The sequence below is a fragment of the Pristis pectinata genome, chromosome 25 (genome assembly GCF_009764475.1).
Source record: "Pristis pectinata isolate sPriPec2 chromosome 25, sPriPec2.1.pri, whole genome shotgun sequence".
In the NCBI taxonomy this organism is placed as follows: Eukaryota; Metazoa; Chordata; class Chondrichthyes; order Rhinopristiformes; family Pristidae; genus Pristis; species Pristis pectinata.
The window spans coordinates 10,310,827-10,338,429 of NC_067429.1; the positions used below are offsets into that span (position 1 = coordinate 10,310,827).

The 27,603-nt window shown below is 41.5% G+C and overlaps 1 protein-coding gene across 1 annotated transcript in view; it reads left to right on the top strand.

The window, feature by feature from the left end:
• LOC127583099 (thyroid hormone receptor alpha) overlaps window positions 1-27,603 on the top strand; it is a 375,457-nt gene that overhangs the window by 241,581 nt on the left and 106,273 nt on the right. The window contains exon 3 of the mRNA XM_052038850.1: window positions 6,547-6,764. Within this exon, the coding sequence (XP_051894810.1) occupies window positions 6,712-6,764 (53 nt within the window). The 5' untranslated portion in view covers window positions 6,547-6,711. The remainder of the gene's footprint in view (window positions 1-6,546; window positions 6,765-27,603) is intronic.

Genomic DNA, 27,603 nt, shown 5'->3' on the forward strand with positions numbered 1-27,603 from the left:
AGACAGATGAGATAAAATCTCCAAAAGTATATCACAGCAAGTGTTGGCATCCCAATTTTCAGATTGAGATTGCTTGCTATCCAATTAGTTTGTCCTAAAAAGTAGGGAGATGCATGGTCAGTTTTCTCTGTTAAACTGACTGAACAACCCAGTCAAAAAGCAAAATACTGCTCTTGCTGGAAATCAAAATCAAACATTAAATGCTGGAACTACTCAACAGGTCGCCCAACACCTGTGGAGATAGAAGTTTCAGGATGATGATCGTTCAGCAGTTCTGATGAGAGCTCATTGACCCAAAATGTTAACTTTTGTTCTCTCCACATAGGTTTGTAGACTCCTCACCAAACCCCATCAGCAACCCCTGAAGAACCCTGCACCATTATTAAACTAATTTTGTATCCATAGACATGTCATGAGACTTTTTTTGTTACTTGCCGTTGCCCTGAAACTGGGGATGCAATTGACAGAAACGTACCTTTGTAAAAAGGCTGAGCATTAAGCGCATTCTTTTACTAAGGTGGGAGGGGTGAGTGTGCAGGAGAAGATAAGATATCATTATTAGTCACATGTACATCGAAACACACAACGAAATGCATCTCTTGCGTAGAGTGTTCCGGGGGCAGCCCGCAAGTGTCGCCACGCTTCCGGCGCCAACATAGCATGCCCACAACTTCCTAACCCACACTTCTTTGGAATGTGGGAGGAAACTGAAGCACCCGGAGGAAACCCATGCAGACACGGGGAGAACGTACAAACTCCTTACAGACAGGGTGGGAATTGAACCCGGGTCGCTGGCGCTATAATAGCGTTATGCTAACCGCTACACTACCGTGCCTGCCTCGTTACATCTTGACTGAGGTGTGGGCAGTCACAACTATGCCATAATGCTGTGGCTTGTACTCTATATTTTATTGCAGAGTTATAATTATTTTATTACCATTCTGGCAGTAGGTGGTTAAGAAATTTGAATTATAGTTTCTTGCCCTTGAACACTTTCCAGGTTCTGTTGAAATTGTTTGAATCTCAGTTTACTTGCAGTGATAAAGATATGGGTTTGATATGACTAATTATCAGTATAACCAGGTAAATGCTGCAAAATATGATTTCCTGAAATATGATGTCCTAATTTATTATACAAAATACAATATTGACTTGCATTATTAATTTGTCAGAAATCTTGCATTTTTAAGATTGAAGTGACAATGCTTAATTCAAGCAACTTATTGATTTCTCTTTGAGGTAGGAGCTGTTAAGTTGCCACAAAGTGATGCATTCAGTACTGCTGTGGTTCACAGCATTTCTGCATTGTTAAACTTCTAAATGTGCATGTATTGACCTGGTGTTCCAAGACATCAGGAGTCAAAATTCCAAAAAATTAGCACCTAATAAGAAGTTAATGTTGGTGAATTTCAGGGTGTTACGTTGGTACAATTTTATAATCCACTGGCGATGGAGTTAATGTATATTTCCAAGAGCCTACAGGGCTGGCATTCTGTGAACCTAATACGTGGCCTGAATTTTGTGGTAGTAATGATGGTGAAGCTTTTGGGATTTGCCAGCCTTACTCCATAGAGCTGACAGTGATTCTGTGCATGTGTGGTTTAATAAGGAAATTCAGAAGTCAGTGAGTGTAGTTCAACTCTCACCTATAGACTGCATGTTTGGGAGCCTTCTCCAAGGGACTGGAGGGAAATCAATTTAATTGATGTCAATTAAAAACATTCACAGCAGGACAAGTTTGTAAATTATCTTAATCATATGCTGGTTGATAAGTGATTTTTTAATGGGTATCAAATCATACGTCACAAATTATGTGGCCCTAAAATTTAACTTTACACTTGTGAATCATAATTCCCTCAAATAAGTTTTTGAAAGTGTAATTGATTTTAAAATAATTCCTTTTTATTTTTTAGGAAAATTTATTTAAATGTTTCAGCTTTTATCTTAATCTTATGTTAATTTTCCAATCTTTATTTTGTGCTTTGTAACCTATTTTAAAAGTTAATTTAAAACAGGATCTTCTTGTTTCTTGGTTTGCCATCTGTGACAATTCTTAAATGTGACCTATCTACTCAGCCAGCTTCATGACATCACAGCTGGTGGAAGTCAGCAATGCCCCTGGCTGAGAGCAACAGGCTTCAGGAAAGGGGAACAATGCCTCACAGGGAGCTAGATCCTCATGGGTAGTTTTCTTCAAGCTCAGTATCGCTGAGCATAAATTCCAAGTCTAACTTTTGAGGTCCTCTTACTAAATTCCCAATCAGCGGAGGGATCATAGAAAACTTTTTCCACCCTAATCTCTACCCACTTGAAAACCACTGGGCCCAGATAGAATTCCTTATGGTTTGTTCTTAAGCTTGAGCACTACCTCATTGTTCCTCTTTTGCACTATTTTTTTAATTTTGTAACTTATAGTAATTTTTATGTCTTTATGTCTTGCACGGTGCTGCTGCTGCAAAACAACAAATTTCCCAACATATGTCAGTGATAATAAACCTGATTCTGATTCTGACAATTATCCTTGTTTAGTCATACAAGGATCTTAACTACTGTCTCAATTACAGTACATGGTTGCATGGTACATACTATGTGGAACATAGTTTATGCATTCTCTTGCTCAATTTATAGAGCAGTAAGGACAGAAGAGAAATTTAATGGAACAACACACTCTTTCAATAGTTTTGTGGGTCATGCTGATGTTATAAAATTAACAAGTGTCTTTTCAGTCAAGATTTTTGCTATGAATATCAATTTTTCTCTAGATTAACATACATTCCAGGACTGACAATCTAAGAGACTGATGGCCAGATTAGGACACCCACATTTTGATAAACTCACGACAGTATTAACTTGTTTTGCAAGGTGATAAGAGGTGCTTCTGGCTCCACTGGATCTATTCTGTTCCTTTAACTCTTCAGTTCCAGTGAATGAGTTTAGTGAGTGAGGAAAGAGGTTAAAAAGTAAAACTTCGAAGATAGTAATTTTAGGACTACTCCCAGTGCCACAAGCTAATAGGTTCAGAAACAGAAAGATAGAGTAGGTAAATGCATAGCTGGAGAGATGGTGCAAGTGCAGATGGAAATGTTTCTATGACAGTTGAATCTGTGCAAATCAGAGAAGTTTCCCCTTGGCAGAGTTGAGACCAGTATCCTTGCAGGGGGTTTGCTAGTGCTATTGGCAAGGGTTTAAACCAGCTTGGCAAGGAAGTGGGAACCTCAAGAAGAATTCAGGAAGGAAAGAAGCAAGGCAGGAAATAGACTTTGGAAAAGTAGTAAGTAAAATAAATAGATAGCAAATACAAAGTCAAGCAACGTAGGTGGAAAGGGGGGTTAAGAAACCATGCAGGATACTTGCCTTCATTAGCTGTGACAGAGAACATTGGAGCAGGGATGTTATGCTACAACTATATGAAACATTAATTAGGGCTGAGCTGAAGGACTGTGTGCAGGTCTAGCCACCACACTTCAGGAAGGACATGATTGCACTTGAGAGAATGCAGAGGACATTCACCTGAGATGGAGCTATGAGGACAGTGGATAATCTGGGCTTGTGTTCCTCAGAGCAGAGAAGACTGAGGAGGAACCTGACTGAGGTGTTCAAAATTATGAGGGGTACAGGTAGGATAGCTAGTGAGAAACTTTTCCTTTTCGCAGAGGAGTCTATAACCAGAGGATAAAGGTTTAAGTTAAAGGGTGGATGATATAAAGCGGATTTAAGGAAAAACTTTCTTCACCCAGAGGGTACTTGAATTCTTGAGTGCACTGCCTGAGTGGGTGCTGGGTGCAGGTACTATCACAACATTTAAGAAGTATTAAGCACTTAGGTATTTAGATATTATCTCTTTATTTATTAGTCACATGTACATTGAAACACACAGTGAACTGCATCTTTTTGCATTACTGAGAATGTGCTGGGGGCAGCCCGCAAGTGTCGCCACTCTTCCGGCGCCAACATAGCATGCCCACAGCTCCTAACCTGCACGTTTTTGGAATATGGGAGGAAACTGGTGCACCCGGAGGAAACCCACAGTTATGGGGAGAACGTACAAACTCCTTACAGACAGCAGCAGGAATTGAACCCTGGTCGCTGGTGCTGTAATAGCGTTACGCTAACCACTACACTACCATGCAGCCACAATGCCAGGGCAACAGGCTAAGTGTTGGAAAATTGTATAAATAGGTGCTTGATGGCTGGACTGAGATGTGTAAACATTTCTTCACTCAGAGGGTAGTGAACCTTTGGAATTGCTTGCCCCAGAGTTCTGTGGATGCTCAGTCATTGTGTTCATTCAAAACAGAGACTGATGGATTTCTGGATATTAAGGAATCAAATGATGGGGTTAGTTCTGGAATCACTAAGGGCGTAGATCAGGATGAATGCTAGAGCAGTTTTGTAGGGCTGGATAGCCTAATCCTTATTTTTTTTTTATTTTTATGGCCTTGAGTCTCTTTTGCTTGTTAACTATGTTGTGGAATGACAAAAATGCCCTTGGCTTACAGTTAGTATTGCACTTCTAGAGTTACTGTAAAGTGAGAAAAAGCTGTGACTAATATATGAGCCTATGGGCTAAATGCTCACTTCCCTATTACTAATGTTAATTGTAACCTGTGGCACACGTGTAGTCTCCATAATAATTTCATATTTAATTTGAATGTCTGAGGTTATATTTAGCTTTGCCCCTGCAACAAGTTATTCAGGGCCCTGGCACACAACTTAAAATATCAGACCGTTCAAATAGTTGTTCTGTGCAGGCAACTTTATCTACAAGGCCCGAAATAAAATGCTTTATTTGCAAAACAAAAAAGGGCAAGATTAGGATAAGGCCACATTGGTTTGGAATTAGAAAAATACTTTTGGAAGTCAAAACCACTAAGCTTTTTGTGAGGAGCTTAAATAATTGAATGGAATTCAGCAGAGCAATGAAGCATTGGCTTTTCTCAGTTCAAGGTACCTGAGGTTCAAATGCTTTAAATGTTTCAAAACTGAAAATTAATGGCAGTCTAGAAACAAATCTTTATGACTTACTCAACCCAGAATAAATTTCATGGTGGAAGTAAGGCTTAGGCAGGATTATTCATTCGTATCACACTATCAGGGAACTATTGGCCTTGAACAGTTTCCCTCATGGACAAATGCGACTTAATGAGTCCATTTTACCAACCCCCAAAGGTGGACTATCAATTCACCTTCTCAGGCTGGGGAAATCCAAAATGTTTATCATTGAGGGAAAGGCTCAATAAGTCTTGTTGTTCAGCAGGTTTGGGAGAGATCAGAGGGATCTGATAACAACACAAAATTGGAATCATAGAATTGTAATGGTACGGGAGTAGGCCATTTGGCCCATTGAGTCTTTGCCAGCTCCTGGTAGAACAATCCTGTTATCCCCACTCCCCTGCTTTTTTCCCATTGCTTTGCAAACCACCAGGAAAATATAAAGATAAATGCAGCACATAAAGGGTAAGATCTTTGTTTATCCAGTCCTTTCTTTTGAATAATAATAGATGGCAGAGTGTATGGGATGGTTGCTATGCAGATGGGTACATCACTCTGTCAACCGGTGGCTCATAATATAGGATCACTTTTCCTCTCAGCTGGTCCCATTGTAATGCTCATGCTGGGTCACCCATAGTCATAAAACAACTGCCCCACACCCATATCTTAACCAATGACACAAAATATCATAGAAGAACTAGCAGCATAATGATTACAGTTAAAAAGGGCCATTGAAGAATGTTGGTACTTTTCCCCACATTCAGATTCTAACGGACACCCAGGCAGATTAGTCCAATCCCATCACCAGGACTGTTCTGATGCTTTCGGTGGTTCCAAGTCTGAGCATCCATCAACATTCAATCTGTTCCTTCTGCAGTCCAACTTTCTGACAAATTACTAGGTTGTGATGCCCCTGTTCATGGTCTCACTCGACACTGGCATGCAAATCATGGGACCCCCTTCACCTCTCCGGGGTGCGTGAATCTCAGCACAACTGGAGGAACTAACGTTCAACTTCCTCCTCAGGATGGCATTGTTTTATCATGCAAATGAGATTGATTACAATTCCCATCACATGTCATCATGTGGATTTATGGGATAACATTTTGAGAACAAAATTCTGGAAACCCGGATGGGAAGGGAAAAGCAGACGTATTATGGTGCATTTGCCCATAACTGTTGGATAAAGCTATGGTTTTTTATACGGATCTCAGCATAGCAACACAGCAATGCATGGCACATTTCAGTTTGGTCTTTCTGTAACATCATAACTTTAGGACGTGTTTTATTTGTGTGGCTATGGGGAGTATACAGGACTCGGATGGATCAAAGCAAAAAAACAACAGATTATTTCTGCTGTGTTGTTCAGTACTCTGTTGCACGTGAAGTTTGTTGATATGAATTTGGACAAGACACCACCATTGGGAAGAGAAATTACTGCAAAGGAATAAGGGTATATAAAGCAATAGCAAAAACAGTTGAAGGTATCAATGGGGATCTGTACAGCTGGAAGAAACTGTTTTAGGTAACTGATTCGCATTTGTACCTTTGAAGGGTTTCTTTGCGCAAGGCTCTATCTGGGCTCTGTTAAGGCGGTGGATGGGAATTCATTTACAAGATCAAGACAAGGATAGTTTATGAAAGCAAGAAGAATGTGTACAGCAACCTGGCTGTGGACACACTCCTACTCGTAAGTGACATTGAATGGAACAGCCCTGAATGGAACACACATCCAGCAACCTCCCAGCTCTACAAAAGGAGGATGTGGAAAGGTAAGAGATCTGAATTTGTAATGAAGTAACAAATCATCCCTCTCTATGACAGTACATTGGATTAATATGTGAGAATTAAGATAGTCCTCAACGAGGCAAGAATGGGAAGGTGTTGGTCAGAATCAAAGGAACAAGCAAGTGAAAGATTCCTGGTGTTTCAGATTCCAAGCCTGTGTCCACTGTGAGCCTTTCTGTGTATCTAGAATCTCAAGTCCCTCCCCAGACCCCCTCTCCTGCCAGTGTTTCAGGAATCACTGTTGTTCTCTCCAACACTGACAACCTTTCCTTCCCCATAAATCCGCTGAGTGCATTCAAATCCTCTCACATTCCTCTGTGATCCACAGCCCCCTCCTCAAGCCCCTGTTACTCCACCACTGCATCCTTGTCTGGCTTCCGGCTTAGCTGAAACATCTCACAGGTCTCCATTTGACAAGTGGTTATCGTGATATCTGGTGTCAGAAGGTAGCCAGTGGCAAGGAGCCACTGACTTTCAATACTGTTGCTGTATTCTGTTCACCAGGACGTGTTAAGTGCAAAGATTGTCAAACACTCATGTAGGCTTGCTGTGAGTGAGTCCATATCACTACTGTAGCATCCTATGATCTGTAAACATTATTTTGGTGAATTTAGCAAGCTGACGCCTTAATTGTTTTCCTTAGTACAAGTTCCGGTGTATATTTTTGCACAAAAGTCCTGTTTGTATAATTTTGTGTGAATGACACTGAACCTTTGATTTCTTTGGCATTTATGATTTAGCATGGCCAGATGTGCTGTGGATCACGTCATATTTTTTAGCATCATATTGTGCATTGAATACATTTTGTTTAATCCCATTTGATATAGTGAAGGTTCATTCAGTATCAGGCCTTTTTTTATATATATATATTGAGCCAGCTGAGTGTCAGCAGTATACACTAGCTGGGAGGTGTCATTTTCGGTGCACTTTTGTATGCCTGTCTTGAAGTTATCCAGTAAAATAGATTTTGTTGTCCAATTGGAAGTGCGTTATAAACAGAACTTACTCCAGGAATGTTAATGGAAGATCAGGCTGAATTGAAGGGGTTTAACAGAGTTTGAAACATAGAGCCGCATTTGACCATTAAATTGGCAAAATAACAATAAATTAATTTAAAAATTTACATTTCTTAACAATGTAATCAAGCTGCACAGTGACAGGTTTAGGAAACTTATCAGTATTTTACTGAAAAACAGTGAAATTCTGATGGGGAGGAGATGAGACCAACATTAGTTCCCAAAGCATTAGAGTCCTGTTTAGTTTGAGGATGTGAATGTACCTACTCCAACTTCATTATATTTTAATGACCAATACTTGTAACCCTTTTATCCAAGCCAATTCATTTGCTTTTTGAGAGATCGTGGGTGTGACCTCTGATTTCCCCAAGTCCAATGTCTATTGTGGATGCTGAGCTGAGAGTGATGGTTTATCGTTGAGGAGGGGGGATTATGCCAGGACACCAGGTTGCTCTCCATGTATGTGACTGTGACTGTTCAAGTACAGTGACAATTCCACAGAAATGCTTGAGTCAGAGACCTGTGAGGAGATATTCACTCTTGGCTGCATGTGATACAGTTATGTACTGGCCCATAAAATATTTTATGTTGAACTGGCTGCATGTCAGCAGTGGGTAATAATGAGGAAATGTTATTTTCTGTGTGTCTCAGCATGATTGACTTTAAGTCATGCTGTAGGATAATTTTTTTTCTGCTTTCTCATTATAAATAGGGCTCATGCTCCAAAGACTGGTCTAGATCATGTTGCCTTGCTACAGAATTTCAGCATTCAAACACACTGAAAATATTAAGCAGCTTGATTACATTGTGTAAAGAAATCAAAATTTTATGTTATTTTTGTTTGTAAGCCATCCATGTACACTACTATATTGCAGATTTAGCCCACACAAAAGAATTTCCATCCCCTATCTCTGGACTATTTCATTCAAATATGTGCATAAGATATCTTACCAGTGAAAAAACCATAAACATGATGGTAATTGGAAAGTTATGTAGCTTTAATCTGCTTGCTGTCCTTTGATTGATGATGCAGAATTTTACTGCCTCACTCCAATTATAATTATGAGCAAACTACAAGTTTCCAATCACTATAGGGACTTCTTTTTGGCCACTTGCCTATCAAAGATCCCTAGGAAGCAATGGTCTTACACCAGAAAGATAGGGGATCAGCTGGCTGAAGCAACTGTTAGGCTGTCAGGTAGCTAATTGGATTTATTTATTATCAAGTTATGCTTTACAGATAAGGAACATCTCTAGAATTCTGTTCAATTGCTCCGAATGATCTGAACCATGCTTATGTTTGTTCATTTTCCTTGCCAAGGTCTGCATTTATTACCATCCTTAGTTGCACAGGAAGGTGATGGCAGCCCACCTTCCTCAACCACATTGGTCTTTCCAGTGAAGATAAAGGTTCTTGACCTGAAACGTTGACAGTCCGTTTCCCTCCACAGACGCTGACCTACTGAGTTCCTCCAGCACCTTGTTTCTTGTTGCATAATTCCAGCATCTGCAGTCTCTTGTTTCTCCCATTTTATTGTGGGTCATTTGAGTTTCAGAATTCAGGCCCAGTGACGGTGAAGGAATAGCAATATACTGGATAGTGTGCAACATGGAGGGAACATGCAAGTAATGGCATTATGTTGTCCTTGCTACCCCAGCCCTTCTCACTTGAGAGGTGCCTTAAAAGAGCCGAGGTGAATTGCCACATTGAGTTTTGTGTTAAGAGAGAGAACTAACTGGAATCTTCCATGTCCTCAGGATGCTGAGAGCATTTCAAAACCTCAGAAATGTTATGCTTAAGGCTATTATACGAATGAATATGGCAGTCAGTTTTGGCACAGCAAGGTCCCACAAACAGCAATGGGCCAGTTAACTTGTTGGAGAATTAACAATGGTGAACAACGATTCATGCTACTGGAAAAGTTGGGAGATGAAATTTCTGATTGGAAGGTAAGTAAGTGACTGTATAAGGAAAACAAGAAGCATTATTACCTGACCTGGGCATTAAACCTATTTGAGGTATACCTGTCAAAGATTGGTTTTCCCTGAGGATTGCCTGCTGGATCCAACCAAAGAGGTGCCTGAGTTTGGAGCGGTATCTTCTGATGTTTCAGCATTTTGCATTTAATTGCCATTTTTGTTCTCATGAAAGCCTCACTGTTTGATTTCGAGGGATCTAGCTGTTTTGAGTAGAATGCACTCTCATCAGCTCACTGCTGTATTTATTTTAATCTGAACGTCATCCAAGCCAGCTTCATCCATTTGGAACAAGTTTTTGGTGCAGAATCATGTAATCCTAAAGCTTTTGGTAATGTAAATGGATAGTCTGTTAACACAGTGATTTTGTTGTGTATTTGCAGTGGGCAGCTTAAAGCATATAATCACAACATCGACAAAGGTTAAAATATTAACTATTTGAATTAGTTGAATTGATGAAAAATCAAGTTGAGCCTCCCACACGTAATTTCTACACAAATCATTTCTCTGTGCATGATGGAAGAAGATGCTTAAATCATAGGTCAAAAGGTATAAAAAATGTCTTAAATGTTTAAAGGATCCTTGAGGATAATTTTAACTTCAGATGATGGTTTGAAATGTATAATGTATTTCAATGTGTTTGGTCTATTCATTAAATACCTCTCCCAGTTGAAAGAAAAAAGGAGAAGTGTTAAACAGGCATGAATGCCAGTGTCACCTATTTTAGTAAAACTATCATCTGATGTCAAAGCAATGCTGACTTTCTTATTGATCTGGGGAAGAGAGTTTCTTATGGCTGTTCATTATTTGTGTTAGCTCATTGTGTAGTTGTGGTTTGACTCCTCTCTGATCCAGCTTCCAAATGGGTTCTTTTTAACCAATTGTAATGTTACTTCTCCTTGCTCTTGAGTGTGCAGACTTTTGCTGGAACATGATGGAAACTAATCTTTCCTGATCAAATGTCCAAGAACCCTATTTGAAACTAGACAGTCAGTTCAGTGCGTTCAGTCAAGGCCATTAACTCTCTAGGCCAAAATACACACTTCCAGCAGGGATCAATGAATAGACTGAACCACTACACCTCAAGAATCCTTAGTTAGCTATAAAGCACTTGAGTGTTCCAAAAGTTTCTATAAAAAAATCACAACTTTCTTTTTGTTTTACATTTATACAGAGACTTTCCCAATCTCAGGGTGCTCCGAGAAGTACATTCTTAATCAATAGTGTGATGTAAGTAGGACAGTGGCAAATTTGGATACAGCAAGCTCCCACAAGTTACAGTGTGGCAAAGATTACATAATCTGTTATTTGTGACCCTATTAGAGAGATAATTAAAGATGTAATGAAACAGGGCAGCATCAACTGACTCACCAAATTAAGTCACAGCAAGTCTCCAACCAGTCAACCTTGTAAAGTGTTGCTCACAAACATCTGGGGAACTTGTGTCTAAGTTGAGGGAACTATCCCACATACGTGCCTAACATTGTTTTCCTCACATAATTATAGCTTACAGACAATGTGCTTCATAACAATTCCTGGGTACATCATGTCCCACTGTCAGGACAGGCTCACCAGAAGGAGGATGAGGGAGGGGGGGTGTGGGGGGGAGGGGTGAGGTGGGGCACAGTGGTAAACAGATAGGAGGGAGTATCACTGAAGTCCAGATCATTAATGCCAGACCCCATGAATTGTCATGTCATCAAATAAAACGTGGACAAGGAAACCATCGGATCACCACTTAGTGTTCTTCTTCAACTGATGAATCAGAATCAGAATCAGGTTTATTATCACTGACATATGTCATGAAATTTGTTGTTTTGCAAGACATAAAGATTACTATAAGTTACAAAAATAAATAACTAGTGCAAAAGAGGAATAGCAAGGTAGTGTTCATGGGTTCAAGGACCGTTCAGAAATGTTGTAGTGCAAAGGAAGAAGCTGTTCCTGAAACATTGAGTGTGGGTCTCCAGGCTCCTGTACCTCTTCCTCGATGGTAGTAACGTGAAGAGGGCATGTCCCAGATGGTGATTAGTGTCCAGCAACAAAAGCAGCTTGGTAATAGTACTACTGCTGACTGAACTGTTAAGTTCTGACCAACATAGCTGCCAGACAGGGTCTGTGTCAGGTAGATAGTGATCTAATATGAGGGATAGATCATGTTGACTTTGTCCTCATCAGCCTATCTGTAGGAGATGACACAATCCATGATAGATGGGTAGAAATGAACACTGGACAATTCTTGTGGAGACTGTTGTATCTTCATATCAAGGACGCCTTTGTTGGGTGGTACTACTATTGTGCTAAACCGGATGGACTTAGAACAGGTCTAGCAGTTCAAAACTGGGCATCCATGAGGCGCTGCGGACTATTGGCAGCAGCAGAAACATATACCACCAATATAACCTTATGGCTCAGCATAGGTTATATGCCACCTTTACCGTAAAGCCAGGAAATCAACTCTGGTTTAATGAGGAAGGCAGAAGGACATGTTAGGAGCTGCACCAGGTTTACCTAAAAGTGAGGTGCCCACCTGGGTGAACCTGTAACACAGGAATGCATGCATGTTAATCAGCAGAAGTGATCTCAGAACCAACAGATCAGCTCAAAGATCTACAGTGCTGCCGTGTGAAAGGTGGAGAACAAGTAAAAAGCGAATGGGAAGAGGAAACACTAGGAATGTCGCCATTCTCATTATGAAGGGGCTCAGCATGTGATTGTTAAAGATCCATCACAGCTTTCTATCAAGATCCTATTACTGGAGCTGGTTGTCAGCCAATTCAGTTCACAATCTCAACAAACAGCTGAGAACACTGTATCCAGCAAAAGATAAGGAACCAACTACATTCTGGCTGTAGCACTGAAGATCCACACTCTAAAACTAGCCACATCTCTAGCCAACCTGTTCCAGGACAATCAAAATACAATGTGGAAAATTACCCAGCTATGTCCAGATCACAAAAAGCAGGATAAATCCAATCAGACAAATCCACTCTGTCCAAACAGTCTACTCTTAATCATCAGGAAAGTGATGGAAGGTATCATCAATGTACTATCAAGCTGCATTTGCTCCCTAATAACCTCCACACAATTTGGATTCCACCAGGGTCACTTAGCTCCAGAACTCTTCACTGCTTTGACCTAAGTATGGACCAATGAACTAAATTTCAGAGGTGAGGTGAGAGTGACTGTCCTTGACACAAGTATTTCACTGAGTATGGTAAAACTGAAACCATTGGACATTGGGAAAACACTCCAGTCATTGGACTCATATCTCACGTAAAAGAAGAATGTTGTGGTTGTTGGAGATCAGTCATGTGAGTCCCAAAACATCACTGCAGGAGTTCCTCGGGAAAGCGTCCTAGGTCGAACCATCTCTAGCTGTTTCATCAATGATCTTCCTATCACTGTAAGGTCAGAAGTGGGGATGTTTGCTGATGATTGCACCATGCTCAATTCCATTCACAATTCCTCAGCAAATAAAGCAGTCCACCCCTGCAAGTGGCAAGACCTAGAGGACATTACACAAAGGGTGATAAATGATAAGTAATATCTAGGCCACAACAATATCGGCCAATGGCCACCTGCATCAAAGCAGAATCTAACCAGCTAACCTTGACCTTTAATGGCATTACCATCACTGAATCTCCCACCATCACTATTGACCAGAAAGTTTAACTGGACCAGCCGCATAATTACATGGCTGCAAGTACAGGCCAGAGGCAGGAAACTCTGCAGTAGGTGACTCAGCTCCTGACTACACAATGCCTTCTACCTTCTAGAGGGCACAAATCAAGATTGTGATGGAATACGCTCCAATTGCCTGAATAAGTTCACCTCCAACAATATTCAAGAAGCTTAACACCATTCAGGTGAAGGTAGCCTGCGTGAACAGTATCTCATCCATCACCCTAAACGTTATTCACTTCACCACAGGAGCACTGTGGCTGCAGCGGGTACCATCGACCAAATGCACTGCATTTCTGTGGCTGGGCTACACCAATAGCTCCTTGCAATCCACAATCTCTGTCACCATGAGGGCTTAAACACTTAGGAACACCACCACCTGTGCACCTCCAAGCTGCACATCATCCTGACAACTAGATAGTACCATTCCTTGATTTTTGCTGGATCTAAATTCTGGAAGGGCTGCAGCTGTTGAAGGCAGCAGCTCACCACCACCTTCACAATCAGAATCAGGTTTATTATCACTGACATATGTCATGAAATTTGTTGTTTTGCGGCAGCAGTACAGTGCAAGACATAAACTTACTATAAGTTACAAAAATAAATAAATAGTGCAAAAGAGGAATAACGAGGTAGTGTTCATGGGTTCATAGACCATTCAGAAATCTGATGGTGGAGGGGAAGAAGATGTTCCTGAAACATTCAGTGTGGGTCTTCAGGCTCCTGTACCTCCTCCCATCCTGAGAAGAAAGGATGTCCTGGATGGTGAGGGTCCTTAACGATGGATACTGCCTTCTTGAGGCACCGCCTCTTGAAGATGTCCTCGATGACAGGGAGCATTGTGCCCGTGATGGAGCTGGCTGAGTCTACAACCCTCTGTGCAGCCTCTTTCGATCCTGTGCATTGGAGCCTCCATACCAGGCAGTGATGCAACCAGAGAGAATGCTCTCCATCGTATGTCTGTAGAAATTTGCAAAAGTCTTTGGTGACAAAGTAGAGATAAGCAATCAATGCCAGCCTTGCTCAAGATGCCTGGATCCCAATAGGTTAAAAAAATAATGGGTTAAATATGGGCGGAACAGCAGCATAGTGGTTAGCATGACACTATTACAGTGCCAGTGACCCAGGTTCAATTCCAGCCACCGTCTGTAAGGTGTTTGTTTGTTTGTCCCCGTGTCTGCGTGGGTTTCCTCTGGGTGCTCCAGTTTCCTCCCACATTCCAAAGACATACAGGTTAGGAGCTGTGGGCATGCTATGTTGCCGCTGGAAGCGTGGCAACACTTGCGGGCTGCCCCCCAGCACATTCTACGCAAAAACATGCATTTCACTGTGTGTTTCAATGTACACGTGACGCATAAAGAGGTCGTAATCTTAAAATAAAACAAAGACCAGGGGTAACTTACCTCACTTCCTTCAAAACAATACCGTAGCATGTTCTACATCAAAGAGAACAGGTAGTGAAAATTGCATTATGCAAGCCTTTGATGTATGTAATTAATTAAACAAACTCACTGCTGCAGCATGTAGAACAATGCTTTCTTTATTATCACACCCAAGATACTGGGCATGCTCAGAACTATGTATGGTATTCTTAAAAAGGTAATGTTGCTAATGTGATGATAATTACTACAGATGGGGCCTCATTTAAACATCTCATCTGAAAGATGGCTCCTTTGACCAGGTAGCACTCCCTCTGTATTCCACAAGTATCAGCCTAGACTTTCTTTCTTAAGGCTTTGGGATGGTGTCCATATGCAAGCAGTGTGATCCCAGTTTCCTGAAGGGAAGCGGAAGGACCTTTTACAATGAGAACTATGGAACTGAACAGTTTGGTCTGCAGCATTATATTTCCCCTCATTACCTGTAAGTAAGCATTTGGCCTTCACTTGGCAGTTGCACTGACTGGTTTGATTAACAGCAGTGGATCGCTTTGGGAAAATCGTTGGTAAGCAGCCTGGCATCCAATCACTCACAGAGGATGCATTGGAGAAGCAGTGTTTCCAGACAAAGGACCAGGCAGGGAATTAAACCCTTGATAAATAAAATCAGAGAGTGCTTCTAAATTATGCAAACACCACAGTCTTAATCCTCCCATATTAATTCTGATTCATGCTGGGGAACAAAAATGATTTGTTGTTTTTCTTAACATGACATTTTGTGAGTCTGTGTATTGCAATCTCTGCTCATTTGATCAATCTGAAAGTGTCAAAACCGATCAGATGTAAACCTATCTATATGCTGGTGATATACATCTTTCCTAAATATGGATGCATGTTTTAAGTGTACTCTCCTGCAAAAATTGGACAGTTGTTTAAGATCACAAGGAGCCTGCAGAGGATAAACAGGAATTTCCTTAGCAGAAAGGACAGTGACTGGGAGGGAGGGAGGGAGGGAGGAGGTATAGATTTATAAAACTATATATACTTTGGTTAGGTTGCACTTGGAGTATTGTGTGCATTTCTGGTTGCCCCATTACAGGAAGGATGTGGAGGCTTTGGAAAGGGTACAGAAGAGGTTTACAATGCTACTGTCTGGATGAGAGGGTATGAGCTATCAGAAGAGGTTGGACAAACTTGGGTTGTTTTCTCTGGAGGGTCGGAGGCTGAAGGGAGACATGATCGAATTTTATAAAATTATGAGAGACATAGATAGGGTAGATTGAATCTTTTTCCCAGGGTAGAAATGTCAAATACTAGAGGACGTGCATTTAAGGTGAGAGGGGGAAAGTTTAAAGGGGATGTGTGGGGCAAGTTTTTTACACAGAGGTAGGTGCCTGGAATGGGCTGTCAGTAGTGGTGGTGGAAGCAGATACATTAGTGGCGTTCAAGAGGCTTTTAGATAGACACATGAATATGCAGGGAATGGAGGGATATGGATCATGTGCAGGCAGTAGAGATATAGATTAATTTGGCATCGTGCTCGGCACAGACATCGTGTGCTGAAGGGCCTGTTCCTGTGCTGTACTATTCTATGTCCTATTTTTCAAGTTAATTGGTAGGATTAGAGGGAGCTGAGGAAAAAGTTTCCGTCAACAAGTGGCAGCGGTCCAGAGCTCACTACCTGAAACATTGGTGGAGCAGAAACTTTCATCTTCTTTAGCAAGTACTGGGATGACCACTTGATGACACTAGGAGGAAAATCATAAAAAGGGAGTTACTTCCTATTTTCTTTAAATGTTTAAGGGTACCAAAAATTTGGAGATTGGAGAGAAGTTAGCAGTTTGTCTGACAGTTCTTCCAGTTAGGTGACAAGGGCACTGTTCTTCTCAATTGACTGTTGGAAGATGTCTTGTCACAGAATGGATGTGTCAGGCAACCAATGGCAGGGGCAGGGCAATTGGTGGCTGGAAACTCTGTCCAATCGTTGTTGGACAGTCTACTTCAGCTGTGAATGGTTGGATTAGAGCATTTTCTGATGTTTCTGTCTCTGTTTTCCAGCATCTGTAATTTTTCTTTTGGACAGAGTTTCCAGCCATCAGTTGCCCTAATCCTGCCATTGGTTGCCTTTCACATCCATTCTGTGACAAGCCATCTTCCAACAACCTATTGGGAAGTATAGTGCCCTTGTAACCTAACTGGAAAAAACTGTCAAACAGCTAACTTCTCTCCCATTCTCAAATTTTTGGTACCCTTAAACATTTGAAGTAGGAAATAACTCCCTCTTTATGATATTCCTCCCAGTGTCCTATGATTAATGACCTAGGGTATCACGGAGAATCCTGGAGAGTTAGCAACCCCTGACCAAAGAATTAGACAGATCATTATTTCAGCTGCGGCCTTCATCAGAACCTAGAATCCTGCTGAAGTAAGCTTCTCCTTCAGCAGCTGAAGGAGCCTCTGTGTATTGATAGCATTTTTAAAATGTCATCTGTGCTAATGAAATTTAAAAAAAACAAGCTTGTATCTTGCTTGTATCATTGAAGGGCATTGTGTGCCCAGTGGGATCACTTAGAGCTAATTACACGCATCAGCTGGATGAACCTCATAGGTTGTTCTGTTTTCCATGTAAAAATGAACTCAGAAGTTGCTGGCTGGAGTTCAATACAATCTGATTAACCAGCAGAGGCACACGGTGGCTACCTGAATGCAGAAAGTCATTTCTACTTGACAAACAGTGGGCAAGTTTAATATGGCAAAGCCCTTGATTATTTATTGGAAATAAAGCTGTACATTTACAGTTGACCACAATCAGGCACTAAGTTTCACAAGGATTTATTGCCTTGGGAATCAGTTGGTCAGGATACCCGTCCAAGATCAGCAATGGCTAGTTTCTGAAATTTGTACGTCCTTGATTGATTTATTTACAATATTCATTAAGGTGTTTGCAGAGGGTAATCTTGTGTACAGGAGCAGAAAAAAAGTTTAGCAGAGACTGTTTGGGCTCTGTGGGAGGATCAAGTGAAAGGAAAAAATGGGCAAAGTACACGGAAGGCAGACTTACAGAACTGTGAGGCACTCAGTACCTTGATGGAAAAATACGCAAGTGGAAACATTACCATTGAGTGTGGCACAATCTCGAATTATTGGGGAGGACATGAAGTGAAGTCTGAAGCCCGACCCTATCTTTGCCTATCAACATCTTGTCTCGTTTTAGCTTCCTGTGCAGAAACAATGAACAAAAAGATAAATTAATAGCCCAATGTTTCATCGGTGATAATGTGGTAAGCAGAAGGTTGCATAGAACTGCAGTGAAGTTACAGTACAGCTACGGGCAGTTTAGCCCAACCAGACCACGTTGGTGTTTAACCTCTGCTCACTTTGAGGTTTAGATACCTGCAGTTGCTGACTTCACAGCTGGAAGACCTCAACAGTCTGGGCATTCCTGGTGTGGGGAGAGGGAGGAAATGTGCCAGAGCTCCTGTTGCTCATTCCTAAGCTGTGACCATTGCTGTATAGAGTATTTCTGTGAATGTTAGCTGAGGACTGTATCAAGCTAGGCAGTGAAGCCATCTGTGGTCAAATAGCTGGTTGTTCAAGAAGCTGGTTGACACTCACTGACCATACTCACCTGTGAAGAATGACTCCTCGAGTCAGGTACCATAAGGTTCACCAACAAAATAATTAAAAGCCGAGTTCACCAGGTTAACATGTGAGTAGCTTTGCTGATTGGTAAAACATGGCTGTGCAATCAATTGCATGTTTGGCAAGCAGCCATGAAATAAGGGAATGATTCCATGATAATCTGACCACAGCTTAATCCTCTCAGGATTTAGTTACTTGGTTAATACAGTTGTGGGATAAGTTCTGTATTCCATGGTCAGCTGCCACATATCGTGTTCTTGGCAAACTCAATGAATTAATTATTGTTTTCACCTCAACTTTCTCCCAGATTCTCCCCCCTGAAAGTGCTCACTCTGGCCAGATTAGTGGTTTAACGCTGCCTGATGCCTATCTCATCATATTTCTTCACATCTGCGTTGATCAACAGGGTATTAGCTTGCCTGGGTGTTGTGGGGCAGGAAGGGGTGGGAGGGTCGGGAATTAAGGGTTGACCACACTGAACTTTGCCTTTACTCAAAAACCATACACAATCACATTCCAAAAGCCACTGTACCTTTGCAATTAGATCTAGGAACGCAGGATAATTTCCCAACCGGGTAGCAAACAAACCAGATACTGCCGTGACTGAGATCAAGTCACCCAGACAGCAAAGTAAACGACAGGACTCATGGCTCAGTCAAGGTCAGTGTAACAAGTGCTGTGCATCTTCACATTTAGACTTGCCCATCACATCTTTTCTTTCAGTACAAAAGCTTGGAAATGTCTTAACTTATGGTAGCATTTTTCCCAATTTCTTCATGCCACAGGCAACCAAGTACTTCAGAAGTTAAAACAGAATTAACTGGAAGCACTCAGTGGCCAGGCAGCACATGTGAAAAGAGAAACACAGGTAAAGCTTTCGGTCAAAGACTTTATCAGAACTGGAAAAATGAGAAAGCAACTTAGGTTATGGGTGGCATAGTAGCACTGCAGGCAGTGTTGCTTTCTTACAGTCCTAACAACCCAGGTTCATTTCTGACCTCTGTCCTAAACTCTGACTGTCTGCAGGTTCTCCTGTGACCACTTGGGTTTACTCCAGATCCTCTCGTCTCCTCCAACATACCAAAGACAAGCTCGTTTATAAGTTAATTGTCCTCTGTAAATGTAAAAGCCAAGTGTTTGTGGCTGGTGGGTGAATCTGGGCGAGTTAGTAGGTGTGCATGAGAGAATAGTTTAGTTTATTATTGTCACATGTACCATAATACCGTGAAAAACTTTTGTTTGCCTGCCATCCAGACAGATCATTCTATATATTGCGGGCTGCTCCCAACACGTTCTCAGTAATGCAAAAAGATGCATTTCACTGTGTGTTTCAATGTACATGTGACTGATAAATAAATATCTTTTATTTTATCTAAGGACATCAAAGTAATAAAAATGAAAACAAAATGCAGAATATAGTGTGACAGTTACAGAGAAAGTGCAGTGCAGGTGAACAAATAAAGTGCAAGGGCCACGACGAGGTAGATTGGGAGATCAAGAGTTCATCTTCTAGCATATGAGAGGCCCATTGAATCATATGATAACAGAGGGATAGAAGCTGCCCTTGAGCCTGGTGGTATGTACTCTCAAGCTTTTGTATCTTCTGCCAGATGGGAGAGGGGAGAAGAGAGAATGACCCAGGTGGGAGGGGTCTGTAATTATGTTGGCTGCTTTCCCGAGGCAGGAAGTGTATACATAGTCAATGGAGGAGAGGTTGGTATGTATGATGGACTGGAATAGATTACAGGGAAAGAAGTGAGGGAATGGGATTCCTCTGAGTGCCCACATAAACTTGATGGGCTGAAGAACATCCTTCTATGTCATAGAGAAATATGAGTTTCAAGTTGGTAGAGAGGGTAGGAGAGGGTGGGGGAGGGATGGGAGGGAAAAAGGCAGATCAGAGCTGTTGTAGAGAACTGAAGCCAAAAAGGAGAGTGATAGAAAAACCACTTCACAGCTTTTGCATTACCCTTTGTTTTATTTACTCTTTTTCTCCTCTTATTAATCTATCAACCAGAAGGATTCCTAAAAAGAATCCTAGCCTCATCCCTTTGTCCTTTCTCTGCCATCTCCACCGTCTATGCAATTTGAAACAATCTTGTTTTATCGCTTTTCCAGTTATGATTAAGGATCTTTGAACTGAAATGTTAATTCTGTTTCCCTCTCTCCAGGGATGCTGCCTGACCTCTTGTATGTTTCAAGCATTTTCTGTTTTTACTTCAGATTTCCTACACTTGCCGTTTTGTTTTGATTTTCATATACTTTTGAAATGTGTTCAAATATCACCGATTTGGTGATTTTGGCAGTGGAGACAATGTGGTGAAAGCTCCACTTACAAAGTCAAATTCGAGTCTATTGTCACATGCACAAGTACATGTACGCACAGGTGCAATGAAAAACTTACTTGCAGCAGCATCACAGACACAGAGCATCATATAAGCAGCATTCACAAGAAAACCATTAATTAAACATAAAATAAACACAATTTTTACAAGAAAGAATACAATTAGAACAAAAAAAAGCAAAGTCCATTTTAGTGCAAAGTAATCAAAGTGGACATAGTGTTGCTAAACTGTAGTGATTAGGGTTGTGCCGGTTGGTTCAAGAACCGAATGGTTGAAGAGAAGGAGCTGTTCCTGAACCTGGTGGTGTGGGACTTCAGGCTTCTGCACCTCCTGCCTAATGGTAGCTGTGAGAAGATGGCATGGTGCAGATGGTGGGGATCTTTGATGATGGATGTTGCCTTCTTGAGGCAGCGCCTCCTGTAGATACTACCGATGGTGGGGAGGGATGTGCCCGTGATGTATTGGGCAGAATCCACTACTCTCTACATATTTGTACTTACAGCTTACACTCAGGAGGAGGATAGTAATCTGTTGAAATTTTTTGTGAGTTATTTGCACAAGTTACTGTGAAATGCAGCTGGTTGTTTTTCTTGAGAAATCAATCAGTGAATAATAATAAGTGAATTACCTTTAAATCTCCTTAAAATGCCCCCCTCCCCCATGCTCTCCACCCCACTCAGCTGCATATTCACCATTAATCGGCCCTACATAATCAAAACTGACATGTTTAATACTTGGAGAATTTTACATTATCTGTGCTTCATGTCTGTAATAAGCTGTTTATGTTTTTAATTCATATGTCTGTGAGAAAGGATGCGTGTCTGCTTGTGAGCACTGTCCTGGGCATTATTTATCCCTCAGTTAACAGCTTTGTTACCTTCTATGCTCCCCTAATCAGCCTTTCTCATTTTACCCTCTGTAAACCTGACTATGCTGCCTCAGTCCCAATTTGCCCTAAGTCCCATTATTCACCAGTCCCCTGACTGCTGACTGCCATTCCCTCATGTTTAACCTATGTCCCGATTTTAAGATTTCACCCTTGTTTTCAAATCCTGGTCTCATCCTGTTCTAATATTTCTGTGAGTCACCTTGGGAGGGATTGTTATGGTTAAGATGCTATATAAATGGGAAGTGTTGCTGTTATTAAAAATAATAGATTCTTCTTCATGAAATATAAGCAGACACATCTTCAAAAGGAAAACAGAGATTTAACAAGTCAAACATTGGAATGACCAAGGACAATCACACTTATCAACCAATGGGGAACAATTTGTTTTACAAGCCTCCTGTGAATTGTATAATACAGTAGAAACTTGAATGGAGCCTGCAATGAACAGGAGAGTGTGTCTCCCACTACCTCTGCGTTCTTGATGCTTTCTTTTCTGATTGTCTCAAGAACCTTCTCTGCTTGTAGTTGGCCACTATTTTCAGACTTTTTCCATTTGAAATTAATTTCTTTCCTGAGAATGCTCCCAGCGTTTTACTCTCCTGGCGTGCTCAAATGTTTGGAAAAAGATTGCCCGGTTTATTTTTCCACCTGGATACTTTTAATTATAAATATAGTTCCTCACAACTTGTTTGAAGCTTGTTGGATGGAGCAGAAATTGGTACCAGGTGGCTGTTTGATTTATCAAGTCAACTTTCTTGACTTTAACAAACATAAAATGGAATAAACCTGAAAGACAATGGCTACAACATCAAGATGCTTATCAACAGGATATTAACCCTCTCAATTTTCCCACTTGTCTGAACTGAAGAGAAAACAAAATGTATCCCTCTGGCGTGCAATGTTGTCAAGTGGTTGCTTGTACTCTATATTTACTGTATATCAACCATTAAAGTATAACAGATTTTCTATGATCAACACTCAAAAAGCTAGAGAAAGGGTCTCAACCCGAACTGTCGACTGTACATTTCCCTCCATAGATGCTGCCTGACCCGCTGAGTTCCTCCAGCATTTTGTGTGTTGCTCCAGATTCCAGTGTCTCCAGATCTCCTGTCTTGTCTGAGAATTGAATTGGACTTATTTTTGGTGGGCTAAGCAGACATTGTCTTTATTGATAACACAGATTTAGCTCCTACCCAAAAAAAATCTTGAAGTTGGCCAAGTGAAGCCTGGAACACGTTACACAAGAAAGACAGCAGAAGCTGGAAATCTGGAGCAACACACAAAATGCTGGAGGAACTCAACAGGTCAGGCAGCATTTATGTAATCTGAAACATGTTAGGTTCCATATCTGGAATGTGTTAGGCTGTTCCAGTGCATCTGGGAAATGCAGCCAGAAGGGTGCACTGAAACAGGACAAGTTCACTTCCCAATGGGTCCAGAGTTAATGAACAATGTTTTCTACAATGTCTTTCTGCAGCAAACTAAGAGGCGTGTTGCCTTAAAGTCACAGACCCTAAAGCAGTCATGTAGCAGCAACACAAGCAGCTGCCATGGGGGAGAGGGAGGCTGCAGAGGAGAGAGAGAGAGTTCATTGAGAGGTTCATGGAGATCCTGGTCAATGAGAAACATTCCAGTCGGATGTCCTGTTTGCTAAGGGAGACCTTCCAGGCCCACCAGTACAACAATGTAGCAGAAAGTAGCTCCAGGTGTCACCAGCAGATGTGTGAAGCTTCATTCAATGGAGCCACGCAGAAATAAATTTCACGACCTCCCAAGATATGTCAGGATGAGCTGCAGACCACTGAAAACAATTGTAGTATTTATGTAATTAGATTCAGAGGATCTGAAGAATAATTACATGTCAATTGGGCTCTCCTGCATGACTATCGGTGCACTGTGTTGGTGGTAACAATAGGAGTGCATGATGTCATTTGGTTTTCACTGGCAGTTATGACTTTGAAGGCTACATGAAAGAAGTGTCTCTTCACCTTGGTGATAATAGTAGAAAACCTGAGCCTGCAAATGTATGACATATGAACAAAAATTACTGCAAATCAGAGCGAAAAATAGAGTTAATGTTTCAGGTCATGAAACGTCCATCAGAACCAGGAACAATTAGAAAAATGTTAAGTTGCAGAGAAGAGATCATGGGGGAGAGAGCAAAGGGAGTGTCTGTCACAGGATGGAGACTAAGAGAGACTGAATGAAACAAGTGGTGGTGATGCTAGCTGAGAGAAGATGGTAAAGAATTGTTCATCACAGCCGTGTTCTCTGAGGAGAAGGAGGTGAAAGAGAACAAGCAATGCTGCAACTGGGGAAATACAAAACACTGCAGTTGTTAGAAATCTGAGATAAAAGAGAACGCTGGAAACATTCAGCAGTTTGGGCAGTATCTGTGGAGACAGAAGAACAGGATTAATGTGGCAGATTGATGATATTTCATCAGAACTAGGAAGTAAAAGGGAAGGCTGGTCATTCTGAAATTGTTGAATCCTGAAGACTACCATGCCAGTCAGGAGATGAGGGTGCTGTTCCTCATGCTTACATTGGGCTTTGTTGGAATAGTGGAAGTGGCTAAAGACATATAGGTCAGAGTGGGCATGGGATGGAGAATAAAAGTTACAGACAATTGGAAGTTCAAGGTCAGCCTTGCAGACTGAATGGAGATGTTCTGCAAAACAATTACCCAACCTGTATTTGATTTAACATATGAGGAACGTTTGACGGTTCCTGGGCTGTACTTCTTGGAGTTCAGAAGGATGAGGGGGGACCTCATAGAAACATTTCGAATGTTAAAAGGCCTGGACAGAGTAGATGTGGCAAAGTTGTTTCTCATGTTAGGGGAGTCTAGTACAAGAGGGCACGACTTCAGGATTGAAGGGTGCCCATTCAGAACAGAGATGCGGAGAAATTCCTTTAGCAAGAGAGTGGTGAAGTCATTGGGTGTATTTAAGGCAGAGATTGATAAGTATCTGAGTAGCCAGGGCATCAAAGGTTATGGCGAGAAGGCGGGGGAGTGGGGCTAAATAGGAGAATGGATCAGCTCATGATAGAATGGCGGAGCAGACTCGATGGGCCACGTGGCCGACTTTTGCTCCTTTGTCTTATGGTCTTATCCAACGTAGAGACCACACTGTGAGCACCAATGCAGCACAGCGAACTGGAAGAAGTAAATCAGGACTTCACATGGAAGGAGTGTTTGAGCCCCTGGATCATGAGAAGGGAAGAGATAGAAGGGCAGGTGTTGCATCTCCTGCAGCTGCGTGGGAAGCTGCTGTACAAAAGAGAATAGGTATTGGCAGAAATGGAAGAGTGAGCCAGTGAGTCATAGAGGAGTGGTCCCTTTGGAATTCTGAAAGGAGAGGGAAGGGCAGGTCTGTCTGGTGGAGGTATCATGTTGAATGTGTAAGAAATTGTGGAGGATGATGCATTAAATGTGGAGGCTGGTGGTTGGAAGGCAAGATGAACTCCAACCTTGTTAGGAGGAGAGGGGGTGGGAGCAGACGTGCAGGAAATAGATCAGACATGGTTGAGATCCCTTTTAACTAACTTGTTTGTATATTTTCCAAATATATTGTTCGTTAGTGAGTCCATGTCTCTGAAGACACTCTGGGAGGAAGCATCTCACTGATGGGCAAGTCTTTGCCTCCTGTTCCAAGGTCCCCAACCCATCTAGAGTGGCCACATGGTGCCAAAGTGATACCTCCAGAAATGTAACCTTTGGGGCACCAATTGTACAAGTATCACAGCAGGGAAATGCTGGAGAAAATACTTAAAGGTAGTTTTGTAGCACACTGTGGACATTGGGAAAGTGTTTGAGCAGGTTGCAGTCATTTCTGAGGTGGCCCAGTTAGATCTTTTGATGCCATCACAGAGTTCTTTCAAATAGTGAAAAAAGCCACAACCCAGTCCAACAAACCCTATTCTACAAAAAGTGATGGTTGTAAATTGAAACCTTGAGCACCAACTTGATATGGACAGAAATGGGCCCTGTGTGAATAGTGACCTTATTAGGTGCATGTCTGGTGCCAGGGAAAGATCACACCCACTAACACAATTTACGCTGAATTAAATTAAAATTTCATTCTTTTGTGCTGAGTGTTTTGGGTGCTACGCAGTCCTGTTTCTGCTATTTAGTAGAGGATATAAAGAGTATTAATTTGCAGAGACTGAATTCATGGCTCCTTCAGGCATCAAATTCAATGTCCATAATTTGTTGAAAACTGTAACTATAAGTGACCTTTATAATCCTTCACACATACTCCAAATATAATTTCTATCTCTTCCCAGTTTTAAAGCTGCTGTGCACGACACTAGATGATGATGGAATTGTCCCCAGCACTAGTGTGTGACTTTCTGAGAGAGCTCTGCAAATTTAATGTTTCCTGGTTGCTGTACCACTGTCCGCATCTGTCTGTGTTCATGCACATGAAAGTCACTAATTAAAATATTTATATGTGTTGTCAATAAAATATGGGTGAAAAGCAGGTAATATGTTGAGTCTTTCATTGCTTACACAAAATAAAACTCAAATTAGACTGAGAGTGTGTCTCCTTCTATCTTTCTCTTGCATGCCATCTCTACTCTTGGCTCTTTTTCTGTATCTCACAGTTATTATTAATAAAAATGTTTGTGCTTTGTAGCTCTTAGACACGCAGGTGGTTGTTAGATAAAAAATTTCTGCCTTTTATCGCTCTCCACATTACGGTCTTTTTCAAAAGACTAGCATGAGGAAAAACTCTCCCTCTCTCTCTCTCTCCCTCCCTCTCTCCCCCTCCCTCCCTCTCTCTCTCTCTCTCTCCCTCTCCCTCCCTCCCTCCCTCCCTCTTTGTAATACCTCTTCCTCAGACAAAAAAGTACAACTTTTCTGTCTTAAACTCTCAATGTACTCCAGATTTGAATAAAGGTTTTAGAATTATGGCTGGTTTTCCTTCAGATAAGAGCCCTAAGCTTCCCTCCACTGGCAGCACACCAGTAACTGGGGAAACTGTAGAATGGTGAACCCATGAATTATCAGTATGTGGTACAAGGCCCCAACAAGAAAACCATTCCTGTTTAAATCTGCAATGTAGAAAACAAAGTAGGTCTAAAATTTAAAAAAAATAGGAAATGCAGAACAGGCCAACTTGCACTGTGCTCTTGTCATCAGTTCCTCTATTTTGCTATATCCCTTAACCAATTCTTTTTTTTAAAGCTTATCTTTTCTACCTTGCCTTCAGGCTTTTTTCAAAAGCTTTTTGGTACCTTTTTATGTCATAGACCTTGAGCTTTTCCAGCAGGTTAAGGAGTATGTCACTGTTGGAGGAGAGTGACGGACTGGCATATTGGGGAACAGTCCTATAACCTTAAACATAAGTAATGTAACCTCAGCTTATCTGGCTCTGCTGCATTAAAAGCCACAAGAAAGATAGCTCCAAAAAATGGAAATTATTAGCTGATGATGTCAATCAGATTATTTTTTTCATATAATTTCTCTGACAATCAGCTAGAAGTAATTAGTAAATGAGAGTTGTATCAATGTGGAGAGTGCTTTTACTTCTGCCAAGGATGCTGTATACTACATGGATGTTGCGGGTTCGAAACGCGGGCAGTCATGGAGTCATACAGCATGGAGACAGGCATTTCAGCTAGACCATCGGGCACCCATCTACTCCAATTCAAATGTAATCTTATTTTGTTAGCATGGAGCATGGAACAGTACAGCACAGGAACAGGCCCTGCTGCCTGCCATGTCTGTGCTGACCATGATGTCAACCTAAACTAATCCTATCTGCCTGCACATAAACCGTATCTCTCCATTCTCTGTCTGTTCATCTGTCCGTCTAAATGCATCTTAAACCTTGCCAGCACATCTGCTTCCACCACCTCCCCTGGCAGCATGCTCCATGCAC